This window comes from Salvelinus fontinalis, chromosome 9 (genome assembly GCF_029448725.1).
Source record: "Salvelinus fontinalis isolate EN_2023a chromosome 9, ASM2944872v1, whole genome shotgun sequence".
Lineage (NCBI taxonomy): Eukaryota > Metazoa > Chordata > Actinopteri > Salmoniformes > Salmonidae > Salvelinus > Salvelinus fontinalis.
The window spans coordinates 34,991,303-35,006,481 of NC_074673.1; the positions used below are offsets into that span (position 1 = coordinate 34,991,303).

A 15,179-nucleotide genomic window follows, 5' to 3' on the forward strand; every position below is an offset into this window, starting at 1 on the left:
GACACTTCACATGCTTCCTGAACATAGCTGAGCCGTTTTGGCACTGTTGTAAATACTGCAACTCAGCACTCATTAAATATAGTGCAGAGTATGGGATGTTTCCAGTCTTTGGTACTGTCTCTGATCACTCTCTAAATGCAATCGCCACACATGCAGTATGATGATTCATGGCTCAACCACAAAAAGTGGGGTTTCCCTTGTTTCAATGGAAAGTGCCTTACTTTTAAATGGATAATTTTCCATTTTGGCTTTATTGAAATGAACATATAAATTGAATTGATGAGCTGAAGGCCAAAGGGGGACCTCTGTGATGAGGTGGATCGTGAGTCAGCAAGATGGTCTTCTTCTGTAAGGAAAGTGTCAAAAGGTGAAAGGGAGCATTTTATAGTGTCAAGACTGAAATGTTAGATTTATTTAAATGCAAGACCAGTTACCTCAAAAGCCCATTGATACAATAATGTATTGTTATAATATTTTCAGATTCTGGAAAGAAGTCTACAGTTTAAAACTTAGACCTTGCGGGACGGTTGAGCTAACATAGCCTAATGCGATTAGCATGAGGTTGTAAGTAACAAGAACATTTCCCAGGACAAAGACATATCTGACATTGGCAGAAAGCTTAAATTCTTGTTAATCTAACTGCACTGTCCAATTTACAGTAGCTATTACAGTGAAAGAGTACCATGATATTGTTTGAGGAGAGTGCACAGTTTTGAACATGAAAAGTTATTAATAAACAAATTAGGCACATTTGGGCAGTCCTGAGACAAAAGTTTGAACAGAAATGCAATGGTTCATTGGATCAGTCCAAAACTTTGCACATACACTGCTGCCATCTAGTGGCCAATATCTAAATTGGGACTGGGCTGGAATAATACGGTACAAAAAAATATATGGTACAAAAAAATACAAAAAAACGTTAGTTTTTTTCTTTGTATTATCTTTTACCAGATCTAATGTGTTGTATTCTCCCACATTCCTTTCACATTTCCATAAACCTCCAGGTGTTTATTTTCAAATGGTACCAAGACAATGCATATCCTTGCTTCAGGGCCTGAGCTACAGGCAGTTAGGTTTGGGTATGTAATTTTAGGCGAAAATTGAAAAAGAAACGGGTCCGATCCTTATGAGGATTATGAAAGGTCAAATCTATCAAACTAGGTATAACTCACTAGAGTGGAATTTTGGTAGGAAAAGGGTAAAAGGCAGACAGGTATATACAATTACAACCTGCTGAAAGACTGTCCAGGGACAGGACGAATCAAACCTCAGTCCATGTCTCCAAGCGGTCCTCAATAGAAAACAACATGCTTCCAATTAGAGTACAATCCACAAGCCAAATCAATCTCTTTCCTTCCCTCACTCTTTGATTACTTCAGAAAATATTTATATTTCCTAATAACTTGAGTTTAGTCCAATGGCCCATGATTAAGTCCAGACTCAGACGGTGAAGGCAGCGAGAGAGGGGTAATGCTTGGAAAACATTGTATATTTTGTGTGTGCTCACATTTGCTTCCAAATAGAACCTTGCAATGTATGCTATAAAAATTTCAATTTCAGCTGTGTAATAAATATATATTGAAAGCTTGTACAAACCATTTTTTAAAGGATTTTTACACTATCGTTTCATGTTAAAGATAAACATAAATTGTGCAAGTCATAACAAAAGAAGCCATTTTTCATTGTTTGTTAATGTCGCCAATTTCATCTGGCCTTCACGACAGACATGAGAATGAGAATAATTGTGAATCAATTCAACATTACGAGACAAATACAGCTGAAGTAAGTTGCTTTGTAGATTTTATTAATGTCGTAAATTTGTGATTTACAATTTAAAGATATTATTATTCATTAGTATTGGTGTAAATCTATACATTCTGTTAAAACATGGAAACATACGATCTGCAATAAAGCAATTTATAATGCTTTTACAAATCTTTACATCATTATCTATTATCTGTGATATAGTTTTGCAAAAGGTCATCAAGTGTACACTATTTACACCAGGTCATGTAGAATCATTCAGTGACGTTCATCAATTAACATGATTTTCAGAATTTTGTTTAGTCTAGTCAAAAGTTTAGTCAATAGTTTAGTCAATGGCCACATTGGGCCTTCAAATAAAAAAATGACTGTAAAAATGACTATTTTGGCATAAAGTGAATGTACACCAAAGCACACTTTTCCCAACACTGACAAATCATTTTATTCTTCACCATCGCATTTCAATAGGTGGCCACATCCCTACCATGTCTCAGCAGTCTGACACTCAGGAAAGCCAGGAGCAGATCTGTCAACTGGAGGTCACCACTATATGGTGCAGCAGTGCTGGAAGCCTTTAACGCCTGGTGGGGGGGGGGGGGGGGGTACATTGGGTGAAACAAAAACTGTGATGCTTACATTTGGTCAGAGAATGAAACATTCAGATATTATTATTACATACTAATAGCAACATGGTCGTAGCATGGACAAAGAGCATAGCTGGTTGTTGGCTTCCAAAGACCATAACAACACTTGAACAGGTTAACTCTTTTCCTGGATATATACATCATAATCATCATGATTTCAACTATAGCCAACATTTATAGGAAATGTAGTGGATGGGAGCGAAAGCACCCTTGCAATCCACCTAAAGAGAGATCATTGAAACAAATGAATCCATTGCTGTTTAAATTGACACGGTAATCCATCATTGGCAAATCGAACACTGTGAGCTATCTTGAAACTGCTGCCTTCTTAGATTGGCCCTCAGGGCAAACAGACACAGAGAGCAAAGAGAGTAGTCTACACTGCTGAATGAACTCCATAAACACCCAGAACGGCCCCGCCCCCCCCCCCCCGTCCCCCGTCCCCCGTCCCCCCCATACACTGTACTCTACACACACAGCTTATTGAGCAGGCCTTTAAACACTATAATTTATGACTTCAGAGTCAATCATTAGTGATATACAGTACTTGTTCATTGAATAAGAATGTGTTTTACAAAACATCACATACGAAGAGGAAACTACGTCTGCTGATGGTTAACACACCAAGTGGTTGACATTTTGCCCATTCATTATAACATATACTGCAACTGTATTTTTTATTTTCAATTACTCTCCCTTACCCCAAATGAGATTGAACTATTCCTCAAATGTAATGTTAAGCCACTATGTGTTCTGATTTCTTACAACGTCGACGAATGCTGTCTTTCAAGGGGCCATGTAGCCTGCTATGTTATTTACCTTTCATTTTGCCCACTTCTTTGCCATTTTGGCATGTGTTTAACCCACAATCTCCTCTTTCACCTAAAAGCAACAGAAGTTTTACTTTAATCTGATTTGTTTTATTAAAGATGGACAAATAATCTGCTGACTATTAAACAATGAATATTCAAGAACAAACTATTTATGAACTGCAGTAAACACTGTTTTAATGCTAAATTCATGAGATCAGTCATGTTTAAGATGTTGGTGTATATATGACATTGCTATGCACACAAGATGCCTTAACAAAGTACACATATTCATAATCAATGTAATCAAAATGATAATTTGTAATCATGCTTAATGTAGAAAAACATTTACAAATGGTAGAAACCCGGACAAATATAATGACACTGCAAGTAGATTGTGTATCTCAAATATGCATAATAAATAAGTGCAACATTTCAATAAATAATTGAAGTAGCATAGCATTATGAGACACTGCAACCTTATTTGTATAGATTATAATAGTTTGATACTATTGACTAAGTTTACTTTAAAGTACTACAGTAGCATCAAGTTCTACAGTATATATGTAAAAGTCACACTAAGAATCCCTGAAAGTAATTCCTCTAATCTTTGTAACTATTCAAAAGCCTATAATACAGTTACAACCAAATTAAATAAAATCATGTTTTTATCCGCAAAGAAGTCTGGCTTGATGCCCAAATATGTTGTAATTTGTTCAACAACATTACCTTCAGCATTAAGACAACTCTGCTGCTTTGGGAATTATGGAGACGGAGGCAGAGCCGTTCTTCACAGAACAATGTGCTCTCATGCTGCACTCTATGTATAGCAAAAGCGTCAGGACTTCATGTTTCATGTTTTCATGTACTAATTTATCTTCAAAGTTAATGTTCTGAAAATGAGTCTGAGAAGCATAAATTTGACATAACGTCCCCACTTGAACGGTCCATTATAAACGTTATCATAGTGGGATTAGAATCATATGTGAGACTGCATGACTATGTTTTTAAGAGAAAGTTGAGAAATGTACATGTTTGTTTTTAAGGACAGTTGACATGTCACTCAAGAAGAAAGACCAATAAAGGGCAGGGCCACTAGAGCTCCTATCCTGTCACAGATTATTAGAGCTCATTTGTGAGGGCTGTCTGTCCACCTGTCAAACTGCTTCACTGAAGAGAGCCATTGAATCAATGTCAATTCTGTTGGAGTGAAATGAGGGCCGAGGGAAAAATACAAGATCCCAGGACAAATTGCATTAGAACACAGGGCTCCCGAGTGGAGCAGTGGTCTAAAGCACTGCATCTCAGTGCTAGAGGCATCACAACAGATACCCTGGTTCAAATCCAGGCTGTATCACAACTGGCTGTGATTGGGTGTCCCATAGGGTGGTGTACAATTTGGATGGTGTAGGTAGTACATTGTACATACAAATTTGTTCATAATTGACTTGCGTAGTTAAATAAAAAATTACACTAGGAGATAGTATGCTCAGAAATTAGGTGAAGAGAACATAAGGAACTCCACTATCTACAAAACAAATATTACTTGTTTCTGTAATACAGACCTATGACTATGCATACATTTTAATTAATAACTTCCAAGTAAATACTTCACCACTAGCATAATTATTGTGGAGATTCAACTGGACATTTGTTTATTCAACTTTATGGATTGCTGATAGGCCTATAAATTATAGAGTGAGATTCACACAGACTAAAGTGTTGCCAGTGGTTGGCCTCTGACTTTTTTGGGGAAGGACAGTTGTTTCCCCCTTGACTCCTTGTCATCTAATTCAATCAGCCTCTTCAACTTGATTAGCCTGGTTAACCTTTGCACCCAGTCGGGTCTGGAGGGGTTAATCAGGCTGGGATTTCAGAGACCTTCAGGTCAGTATCCCTCTGAAGGACTTGCTGAAGGCAAAGATAAGATTAAAGTGAACTTTCATCCTTGTCTTGCCGCCTCTCCCCAATGCACGGAGGCTAACCTGCCCCTGCCTGATCCCACTATTCCAGTAATGCCGACTCCTTAAAGCCTACATTATTATTCAGAATAGATTCCCCTTTTCTATAAAATATAGTTAAATTAGGAGGTAATGCATATACTTTTGTGTTTGAGTGCAGCTCCGTCAACAAGTAGGGTTGTAAGCGACACATTTTTCAAAATGTCCGTCAATTCATTGACTACACATGGTTTTAGTGAACAAAAGGTGTACTGTTGTTTAATATGTTAGTTTAACCTGTAACACGAGTGAAAGCTTTTTCAAAGGACGACCATGAATCTCAACCACTGACTCGGCCATTCACTCTCTATCGAACTGCGCTCATCTGTGCGCGCATTGTTTTACAAACAATAATAAAGTGATTTACCGCTTTTCCGTGCTATGAGCATGACAAATCGTTAAAGATCCTGCAATTTGTGTGTGATCAGTAACTATTTAGTGTGGCGAGTCAGCGTCATCCTCGAGTCTCGTCCTAATCGATGTAGGTGCGCTATTGCGTATAGTGGCTTCCTGTGCCTATATGCTTGAGATTCTGTCTTGAGAAGAGCATTTTACCCAAGAAGTGCACCAGCACAGAGAAAGAAAATGCTTTTTGTAACTCTATCATTGATTCTTCACAGACATAGGGCCTACATTTAACCAGAGAATGTGAAAAGGCATAGGACAAAGATTTTAGTAGCCTACTTTTCAACATAGAATGTTGGCCCACTAGTTGTATTTCTTTACAACTTTCGTTGTCCAGACATGAGCCTATAGGCCTATCCCGGCTGATCTACAAAAGTAACGGTTTATATATGAATGCGTGAAGGGCAAATAAGGCCATATGAAAACGTAAACTTCACCGTTTTAGGATCAAAAACTGCATATCTACAACCATCTAGTCTCTCTCTCTTTCTCTCTCTCTCTCTCTGTCTGTAGAGGTCATGTCACATCACACTCTTTCCCCCTTTTCCCCCCCTCCCCTCCCTGTTTTTCTCTCTGTGTGTTAATGGAAGTACATTTGTAGACATATGAGGACGAGAACCTACTATCAGAGAAGCTATATCTGTCAATTGAAATGCGCCTATTTGGAAGCAATCCTCTCCTTCCCCTGTTCAATAACAACAGTTAGTGTTTTGTCAGCCGCAACAACAAAATAGTAATAGTCATAATATTAAAACAGCAATAATTGGTCTACCAATAATTGCAATTGTTACCGATATCATTGCTGTAATAATAATTATAGCCTAATAATAGTTTTTGTGTCACCGCATCTGCCATCTAAAACTGATATTTATTTATGTTTCATTTAATTAATTAATTTAGCTTTCAACATATGTGTTTAATTGCCATTTTGCTATATCACATTTACAAGTTTTGGTTATCCACTTCTGTCAGCTCATCGATTCATAATATATTGTTGTCAAATTGATTCATGATTCTAACACAAATTAAGCGATAATGTATAAAAGCATCCCTAGTTTCAATACAAACAGACAGGTGTCTGACTATATGTAGTCTGACTTCACCCCTCCCATCCAGCCCACAAAAAGCAGCGGCATACAGGCGCGTTTCAACCCATAACCTAGCCTACAGTAGGACAGAAAGGAAAGACGCACAGGAGCATTTTCTTGCTGTTTTACTTTTGTCATTTTTAAAGACAGCCATAACAACCGCTACTTATGTTATGAAGACAAGACCATTTGCATTACAAGGTTTAAGTTCAGCACATAAGTTAAAAAATGTAGTGACTGTGATTAATCCTTTGTCAGTCTTACGTTTTTTGCTTATTGTTCTTCAAATAAACTCAAGTATTTTTGTGATTCATTCCATCTGGTGGAAAGGACACCTTTCCCGTCTATTCTCGACATTATATCGAAAAGAAAGAGAAGACTAGTATATTCTGATAAGACAGAAGATGCATCACTCTGCGGACGAATCGACCTATGCATTTGGTACGTTTGTGAGAATAGCCTATACATTATTGTCTACAATAATCTCACAATATATATTTTTAAACACATATAGGTGCCTTTAGGAGTATACATAATGTGTTTCTGCTCAATATGTATTCCAATTAACATTTAATTAGACAATAATTAGCATGTTATGCGTTATTGTATCTTTATGCCTGCGCCTGGTAAGGTTCATGAGGTTTTTGTGATGTTTTATGCTCAAAGTGTGTTTTATGACTAAACAGCTTTTTGATGTATCCATTTTGATAGTCGTTTTATTTACGACCGAGACAATTGCCTAATGCCAAGCATGTTTTCACATTCAAACATTTCATTAATGAAACAAATATGCCAAAATGTTCATACTCACCAATGGAGTGGTCAAGTAGAATCCACAACAAAATAATACAATAAATTGCAGACAGTGATATTATTTAGGCCATGCAGTTTGCTTTAGAATGAAAGTGTTACGCTCAAGACCAATTATCAGCCTATATCAATCAATGTAAATTCAAAACATACCTGTGCCTACGGAGCCTACGGAGCTCAGGCTATGTTTATGAAAAGGCGAAACCGTGACCAACACGCATACCTCGATGAGTCCAAGTCAATAAGAAGACATTTTCTTAAACATTAATCAGTTAGAAATGGGCGCACGCTACTTTGGTCACTGTGAGAGACGAGAGACCCAGGCAGTTTCCATGTCGGAAGGCTCCTCCGAATTGAATCTTGATTTGAGGCAGAAACGATACATACGCTAGGGGGCACTCAGATACTGTAATAGATCCTGCCTGCTGTATTGACAGCATATGCTCCATTTAGCTGTGTACATTTTTCACAGGACCCAACTTTGACAGACCCTGGTGATTTTGAAAGTACCAGCTAAAAATGCTCAGACTAGAAACTTATAGGAGCACATAGGGGCCACTTTAGGCTATATACTTCATAGATATGCTTTGTCTTCAAATAAAACACCATTCACTCAGGCATTTGTGATATTATGTACAAATTGTAGATTAGGATATACCTATAATTAAAGTGCCTTGAGTTTTTATTTTTGGGGCAGAAACATTTAATTAAGACCTATACTATCATGATATAGTTTAACAATTTTCAATACAGTCCATGAATGTTGTTATAGCCTCGAATCATGAACCAGTAAGTTAAACAATAGCTCATCATAGTTCGGGATTTTCTAAATTAAGAGAGAGGTCTCAACGCTCATACAGGATAGCCTATGTTATATTTTATATATCAATGATTAAAATCCCTCGTGCTTGGGTTTCCTTTGCTGTAACTCTATGAAAAGCAATTTTATCATGTATTTGCAAATGTGAAGCCTACACGTATTCATAATCATCATAACCAGAAGTATCAACAACAATCTTGTCAGTCAGAAATAGTCTACTAATAGGCATTTGCCTAAATTGACTGAAAGAAACCGTGATGTAGCCTGTTCGGAAATAAGATTATATTGTAAGAAAATTGACCATCCCAACACTGTGATTGAACATAGGCTAAGTTGTCTGATAATATGCCTGAATCAGCCTAATACAATACTAATAATAGTCCTAACTTTATTTGTATAGCACCTTTCATACAGCACACGATAGATTTAGAAAGCCTATGTAGCATATAGACAAATGTGTTGCAACGAGAGGACTTTCAATTTTCAATAAGGTTTAACAATCATTTTCACTTACAGATGCATATCCTGCATTCAATTGTATGCCATAATTGTTCATAATTTATTTTGTACAAAGCCATAACGTATAATAATGGTTCATTTTAACTTCTGATAGGCTACTTCTATTGCATTCGGCTATTTCTAATGTAATGGTAGGCTAGATACAGAAGTTTGAGTTAAATGCAGGAGCACTATATGCTACTGTATCTCATGAAAGCCTTTATCAGACGCAATATATAGGCTACACCTGAGAGAGGTCAGGATGGTATTTTGGTGTCTGATATATATCAGACATAGGCTATATCAGAGGCAATATCAGACATATATCAGGCGCAAAAATACCATCCTCACATCTCTCAGACTATTACATTTCAGGCAAACATTTATTAGGCAACCCACTCACTTAGACTACTCAGTAACTTACAAACACATACCAAGAAACAGTACGTGGTCAGAGAATGTAATCATTGAACATTTAGAACTTTATATGTGTATTTCATGAAAATCGGTGAATTGGAAGCACGGTCCTCTCCTTTAACGGGTCTCCTTTTAGGACCAAGCATCTTCTCGACACCTATCCTTGCTTTGGCAAGGCACCAAGTAGCACAAGTGCCGACTAGCCAATGGGGTTCAGGGGGAGGTCCGTGAGCTCTGACCAGTCAAACACAGTCACTTTCCTTATATGGCAGCCCATCTCCATGGTAACGTGTGCTAAGTTGCAGCAGTCGTGTCAAAGTTCACTATATAGAGAGCTCGGTGAGCTGATCAGAGAGAAAGCATTCTGCTAGCCCAGCTCCTACAATTCGCAATCACTTCCTAACCTCACCCTTTTTAACATATTTGATCACTTTGATTCTCTGTTCTTTTTCAAATTATTTTTCCGTTTATGAAGGAGGTTCTATAAGTTGTGATCTTTTTGTTTTATTATCACTTGCTTGTCGGAGAGTTGACTTCATAGCATTGGCTTCAGCTGCGCGCTGCTGCTCGCACCACCTCACAAGAAAAGGGAGAAGCAGCAATATTTTTTTTACCAGTTGATGATTTTCTTCATGACTTGAGCTGGAACTTGATAGCGCTCTGCTGCTAGTGTGTAGCCTACATCAATTGTGTGTTTTATGCTGCTGTCACGTCGCCTATACGTTCAACTTACTGCTTCGTTTCTTGAATAGGCTACCTCATTTCATTATTGCAATCATTTGCTCTTTTTTTTCTCCATTTCGAGTCTCCTGAATGGCTGACTGCAAGCGCCCCTGGACTTGGCCTCTAAGCGCAATGCTGCGAATCAGCTCGCCATCACATCAGTTTTAAAACGTGTGCTTAGCATCGTCTAAAACAGCAATACAATTTGACATTTTCGCCAGATTCAACGGACAATCGACATCCGTAGGCTTTTGTCATTTATTTATTTATTTGACTATTCATTTTGATTACAGCGTGCTGCATTCTTCTGAAAGAACAAGCACGGCGAAACCAAAAACGGCAGACAAAAAGTTTCCTTACGTTGACTGATAGATATGGCAATGGTAGTGTGGAGAGGCTCCCAGGACGATGTGGCTGAGACCCAAGGTACCCTTTCTTCGCAATCTCAAGGAGGACTATCCCTTCCGACCCCTCAGTTGAATCTGTCAGGCTCTCAGGTCGCCCCTCCGACCCCTCAGACACCAGTCCAAGGACCCCCGAACAACACTGTACAGTCTACGCCGACAAACCAGACGACGCAGTCGGAGAAACAGCAGCCACAGCACATAGAATGCGTGGTTTGCGGGGATAAATCTAGTGGTAAACACTATGGCCAGTTTACTTGCGAGGGGTGCAAAAGCTTCTTCAAACGGAGCGTACGAAGGAACCTCAGTTACACATGCCGTGCCAACAGGAATTGTCCCATTGACCAGCACCATCGCAATCAGTGTCAGTACTGCCGCCTCAAAAAATGCCTGAAAGTTGGCATGAGACGGGAAGGTATTGGAATTTTTATTTTCTTATTGATGTATTTGTCCTGTATGTCGTGCGATGAATGTATTATCTTAATTAATAATTGTATGTGTGGCCGTCTCCCATATTCTCTCCCCGACTCTTCTTCCCAAGGCTGTGCGGCCGAAGCACGCAATAGAGCCGACTGCATTTAGTGCTCTAGACCGAGCATAACAAACCTCCCTTTTCGCGTTCGTTTAAAGAGTTATATTTCTTAAGCTCCCTATTAATAATGTGGCCTTCAGAAACAATAGTCATACGAGTTTGGATGTAGATTATTAGAGCTGAACCTTGGAAGAGACAAAATGGATATGCGTCTGTATTTGAATACAAGCACATAGAGGCTACAGCGCTGTTATGGCGAGTGTGGAGTGAATAGACAGCGTGTTTAGATCCCACACTGTGTGTCGTGTTAATCTCGACCTAAAAACGGAGCTGTACATAGAAAAGGGCAGATGTGTATCTTTAGAATTGTTCTATTCAATGATCAGTCGAAAATAGTAGTCAATATAAAATTAGCCGAATAGATTGCTAAGTAGGTTAAGGGTTACAACATGCAGTAACTGCCTTGCCTTTGTGCTTCTATTCAGTTAGCTCATGTTGTTGTAGTCCAACAACAAAATTAGAATGTTAAATACAGATTTGTACTTATAAAATGTTCCATAGAGCATCATGACTTTTCCGGGCAATATGCTTGTATCGATCTCTACAGTAATTGAAAGTCATTGTTTGCATAGCCTACATCTTATTAGGCTATAATTTATGTAACCTATGTAGGCTTATTGTTTTTGTTTACAATGTTGGATCCACAGATTTCATCATAGCAATTGAATAGCAAAAGCAATGTCTAAACTCGTATTCAGCATGTGTATTCCTCGAACTGCTATAGTGTAACAATATTTGTCATAGAGTCCTGTCAGAAGGGTTTACATGTCTCTTGATGTGTAGAATTCAGGCATCAATATCTGCAGTTTCTCTTTTTACTGCAGCGGTGCAACGGGGACGGATGCCACCCACACAGCCACACCATGGTCAGTTCGCCTTGACAAATGGGGACCCACTCCACTGCCATTCCTACTTATCCGGATATATCTCTCTACTGCTGAGAGCGGAGCCCTACCCAACGTCCCGGTATGGCAGTCAATGCATGCAACCCAACAACATCATGGGCATCGAGAACATATGTGAACTGGCGGCCAGGATGCTGTTCAGCGCCGTGGAGTGGGCCAGGAATATCCCCTTCTTTCCAGACCTTCAGATTACTGACCAGGTGGCTCTTCTGCGGTTGACCTGGAGTGAGTTATTTGTGCTCAACGCCGCACAGTGCTCCATGCCTCTCCATGTGGCTCCACTTCTGGCGGCGGCTGGCCTACATGCCTCTCCCATGTCTGCGGACAGAGTGGTTGCATTTATGGACCACATTAGGATCTTCCAAGAACAAGTGGAAAAGCTGAAAGCTTTGCACGTTGACTCTGCTGAATACAGCTGCTTAAAGGCAATTGTGCTCTTCACATCAGGTAAACTCAAAATTGCATCAGAATATTACATTTCCAGTTATGCAGTATGAGAATGTGTTTAGGTCACTGTGCTTGAACTTTCCCGGTTTGAAAACAATATAGGCTAGGCATGCAATGAAATATATAAACATAGCAAAGTTTGCAAATGCCTGGCCTGTCCTAAAATCCCATAGAGGGAAAAAAGCATATAAGCTATCAACTAACCGCCTGTAGGCCTATATCAATGCACTGTTGGGCATTAGTCATAAAATGGCCAATCATTTGCCTTTACTGATTGGTCAGGCATAGCCACACACTTGATGAAATGTACATTCTGAGTACACGCTGTCAACAAAATAGGCTGCTCTGAAAGATAACTTTGACCCACATCATAAAAGTCACTAAACTAGTATTTCAGTAAAGACATGCCATCACAAACAAACTGTCGAGATTTTATTGAAAATTATATTTTGAGAATAATTTACTTACCTTTAAGATATATTGTATAGCCTATGTGGAATCCCTTGTTTGTATTTATAATGCATTGACAGATATGAATGATGTCACGCTCTAAGGGGGAGGGGTATAGCAAAGGAAAGACGGGCCTAATGCTCCATTTGTTAAACCACGGCATACAGCATACAACGTAACCTATTCACGCCAGGGAGGGCCAGAAATTGTACGGAATCGTTTATCTTATTGACGGTTTGATTAATATAATAACAACTATTTGCCGTTCTACCACATTTAGCCTGATCACATGACGGACATTTCAGTTATTGTGGGAAAATACTTTTCAAATCCCCTCTGTTCTGTTAGGGAGATCTAGGGATCCAATGGATTTTTTGACTTGTTCCAGAACTGGGTCATGACCTAGACTTCCCTGCTATATGATTACATTACATAGGTCTGTGAAAATACAGACCTATGCATAATTAGGCAATGACTAATCTAATTGGTAAGTTGTTTTTACAATAGGCCTACAACATTGTATTATTTTATATAGCCAACATTTTACAAACTAGGCTATTGGCTTAGGCCTCGCCTATTCTACAAAAATACCTGGGCGGTTTAAACAAGATATGTTAATTATATTGCGTGTAGTAAATGTTTTCAATGTATTCAATGAATATTTAGAGTTTGCACTGCTACATATCATTGACCGCCATTTGTCTTGGTTATTACGGTGACTTGGTTAGTACTATCCATGTTAGGGGTAGCTTCGGCGTTTCAAGCCCTTCTTCAAGCCAAATCAAAACGCAATACAGAGGTCACCATGTCACAACTCTCTTTCCCTCTCTGCGTGCATTTGTGTGTGTGTGTGTGTGTGTGTGTGTGTGTGTGTGTGTGTGTGTGTGTGTGTGTGTGTGTGTGTGTGTGTGTGTGTGTGTGTGTGTGTGTGTGTGTGTGTGTGTGTGTGTGTGTGTTAACCAGAACTCCTATTTAAATGTAAGCATTTGTAATTAAGTTCAGTGCCTGTCCAGTTTATTTTAAACAATAGCCTACAGTTTCAACAACAACAAATAATTACTTTGCCTGTTCTTATACACCGCGCTACAGTGACATGAATAATCACATGATATAGGCTATTGGTTATGAGACAGTTTCTCAAGAAAACGTGGTACTTGCAATGTAAATTCAACAAAATATAGCCTATGTTCGCAAACAGATGGTGTCTTCTTTAACAATAAAACAATGTAGGCCTACTGAATACGATAATGATGGCGATATTAGTGGCCAGAACTTACTGTTTGATTATGGTAATCACATGCAGTTCGATTGTTTTTTATTGTTTAATCAACATAAAATAGGTTATGTTATAGGCTAGTAACACACCTCAGCGACAAAATTTAACACCGAAAAAGGGGGATGTTTTCTTGAAATTTACAAACAGCCTAAATTACTAAACATTTTTAAGCGCACCTGTCACGTAATATACCGTATAGCCAACGAGAGGGGTCTTTAGCATTTCTATTAGTGTTCTGTCATAAATGTGTGATGAATTTGTAGTTATTTTGCTTTTTTTTCAGATGCTTGTGGCCTCTCAGATGTGGCCCATGTGGAAAGTTTGCAAGAGAAGTCCCAGTGCGCTCTGGAGGAATATGTTCGGAGCCAGTATCCCAACCAGCCGACACGATTTGGGAAGTTGTTACTTCGCTTGCCTTCGCTGCGCACAGTCTCTTCATCGGTCATAGAGCAATTGTTTTTCGTCCGATTGGTAGGTAAAACCCCAATTGAAACCCTCATCAGGGATATGTTGCTTTCGGGGAGCAGTTTTAACTGGCCCTACATGTCAATTCAGTAAGCAGAAGGAATGAACAAAGGGGGTAAGACTACAATGGTTAGCGCTTCTTTTGTTGAAGGAAAACGGCTGTTACAAGAGCTTGCTTTCACAAAGAAAGACATTGTTGTAAATGACTGTGAATTTTAAAATTGAGACATTCAGCGAACTTTCAAAATGCAGATAAAAGCTCCCAGTGTCATTCGGAACAACTTGCTTCTTATCCATTTTTAAGAAAAAAGAAAAAGAAAAAAAATAAGGAAAAGGATTTTGGTAATCCTCAAAAGGAAAATGGAAACTATAAAGTGCATTTAAAATGAACATTTGGAAAAACTTAGGAGAAAATAAAAAAAAAGTACGTTTTCTTTTTCCAAATTACTTGTCCTGTGTCCATGTATCTAGCTGTTTTTTGTACTTTTCTTTTGTTCCTCCTTTCTGGTTCCAAACCGGCCTATGTGGTTCTGTAGTACAAGTGGTGTTATTTTCTAAAACCATGACTTCTTTTGAAACAGTTAAGTAATGTAAAATGTTCTTCAAGAATTAAAACTAAATCCACAGCAATATAGGAAAATGCTTATAACTACATGCTTAAT

General features: G+C 38.6%; 1 protein-coding gene and 1 long non-coding RNA gene across 4 annotated transcripts in view; one reads left to right on the top strand and one right to left on the bottom strand.

Annotated features, from left to right (window-relative positions):
• Positions 1-232: 232 nt before the first annotated feature.
• Positions 233-9,466, bottom strand: LOC129862477 (uncharacterized). 2 transcript variants are annotated; one of them, XR_008760769.1, is made up of 3 exons: positions 7,674-9,466; positions 2,249-2,345; positions 233-346 (listed from the first exon to the last, which is right to left on the bottom strand). It is a non-coding gene; the product is annotated as an uncharacterized LOC129862477 (long non-coding RNA). The 2 variants fall into 2 exon arrangements; XR_008760768.1 differs by having other exon boundaries at positions 3,228-9,466.
• Positions 9,467-9,615: 149 nt separating this feature from the next.
• Positions 9,616-15,179, top strand: part of LOC129862476 (COUP transcription factor 2-like) — a 7,389-nt gene continuing 1,825 nt past the window's right edge. The window contains exons 1-3 of one of the 2 annotated variants that reach the window (XM_055934194.1): positions 9,616-10,797; positions 11,781-12,326; positions 14,336-15,179. The exon at positions 14,336-15,179 is cut by the window's right edge and continues 1,825 nt beyond it. In XM_055934194.1, coding sequence (XP_055790169.1) covers positions 10,353-10,797; positions 11,781-12,326; positions 14,336-14,610 — 1,266 coding nt within the window. In that variant the 5' untranslated portion in view covers positions 9,616-10,352 and the 3' untranslated portion in view covers positions 14,611-15,179. The remainder of the gene's footprint in view (positions 10,798-11,780; positions 12,327-14,335) is intronic. The other variant, XM_055934195.1, reaches the window with a different exon arrangement.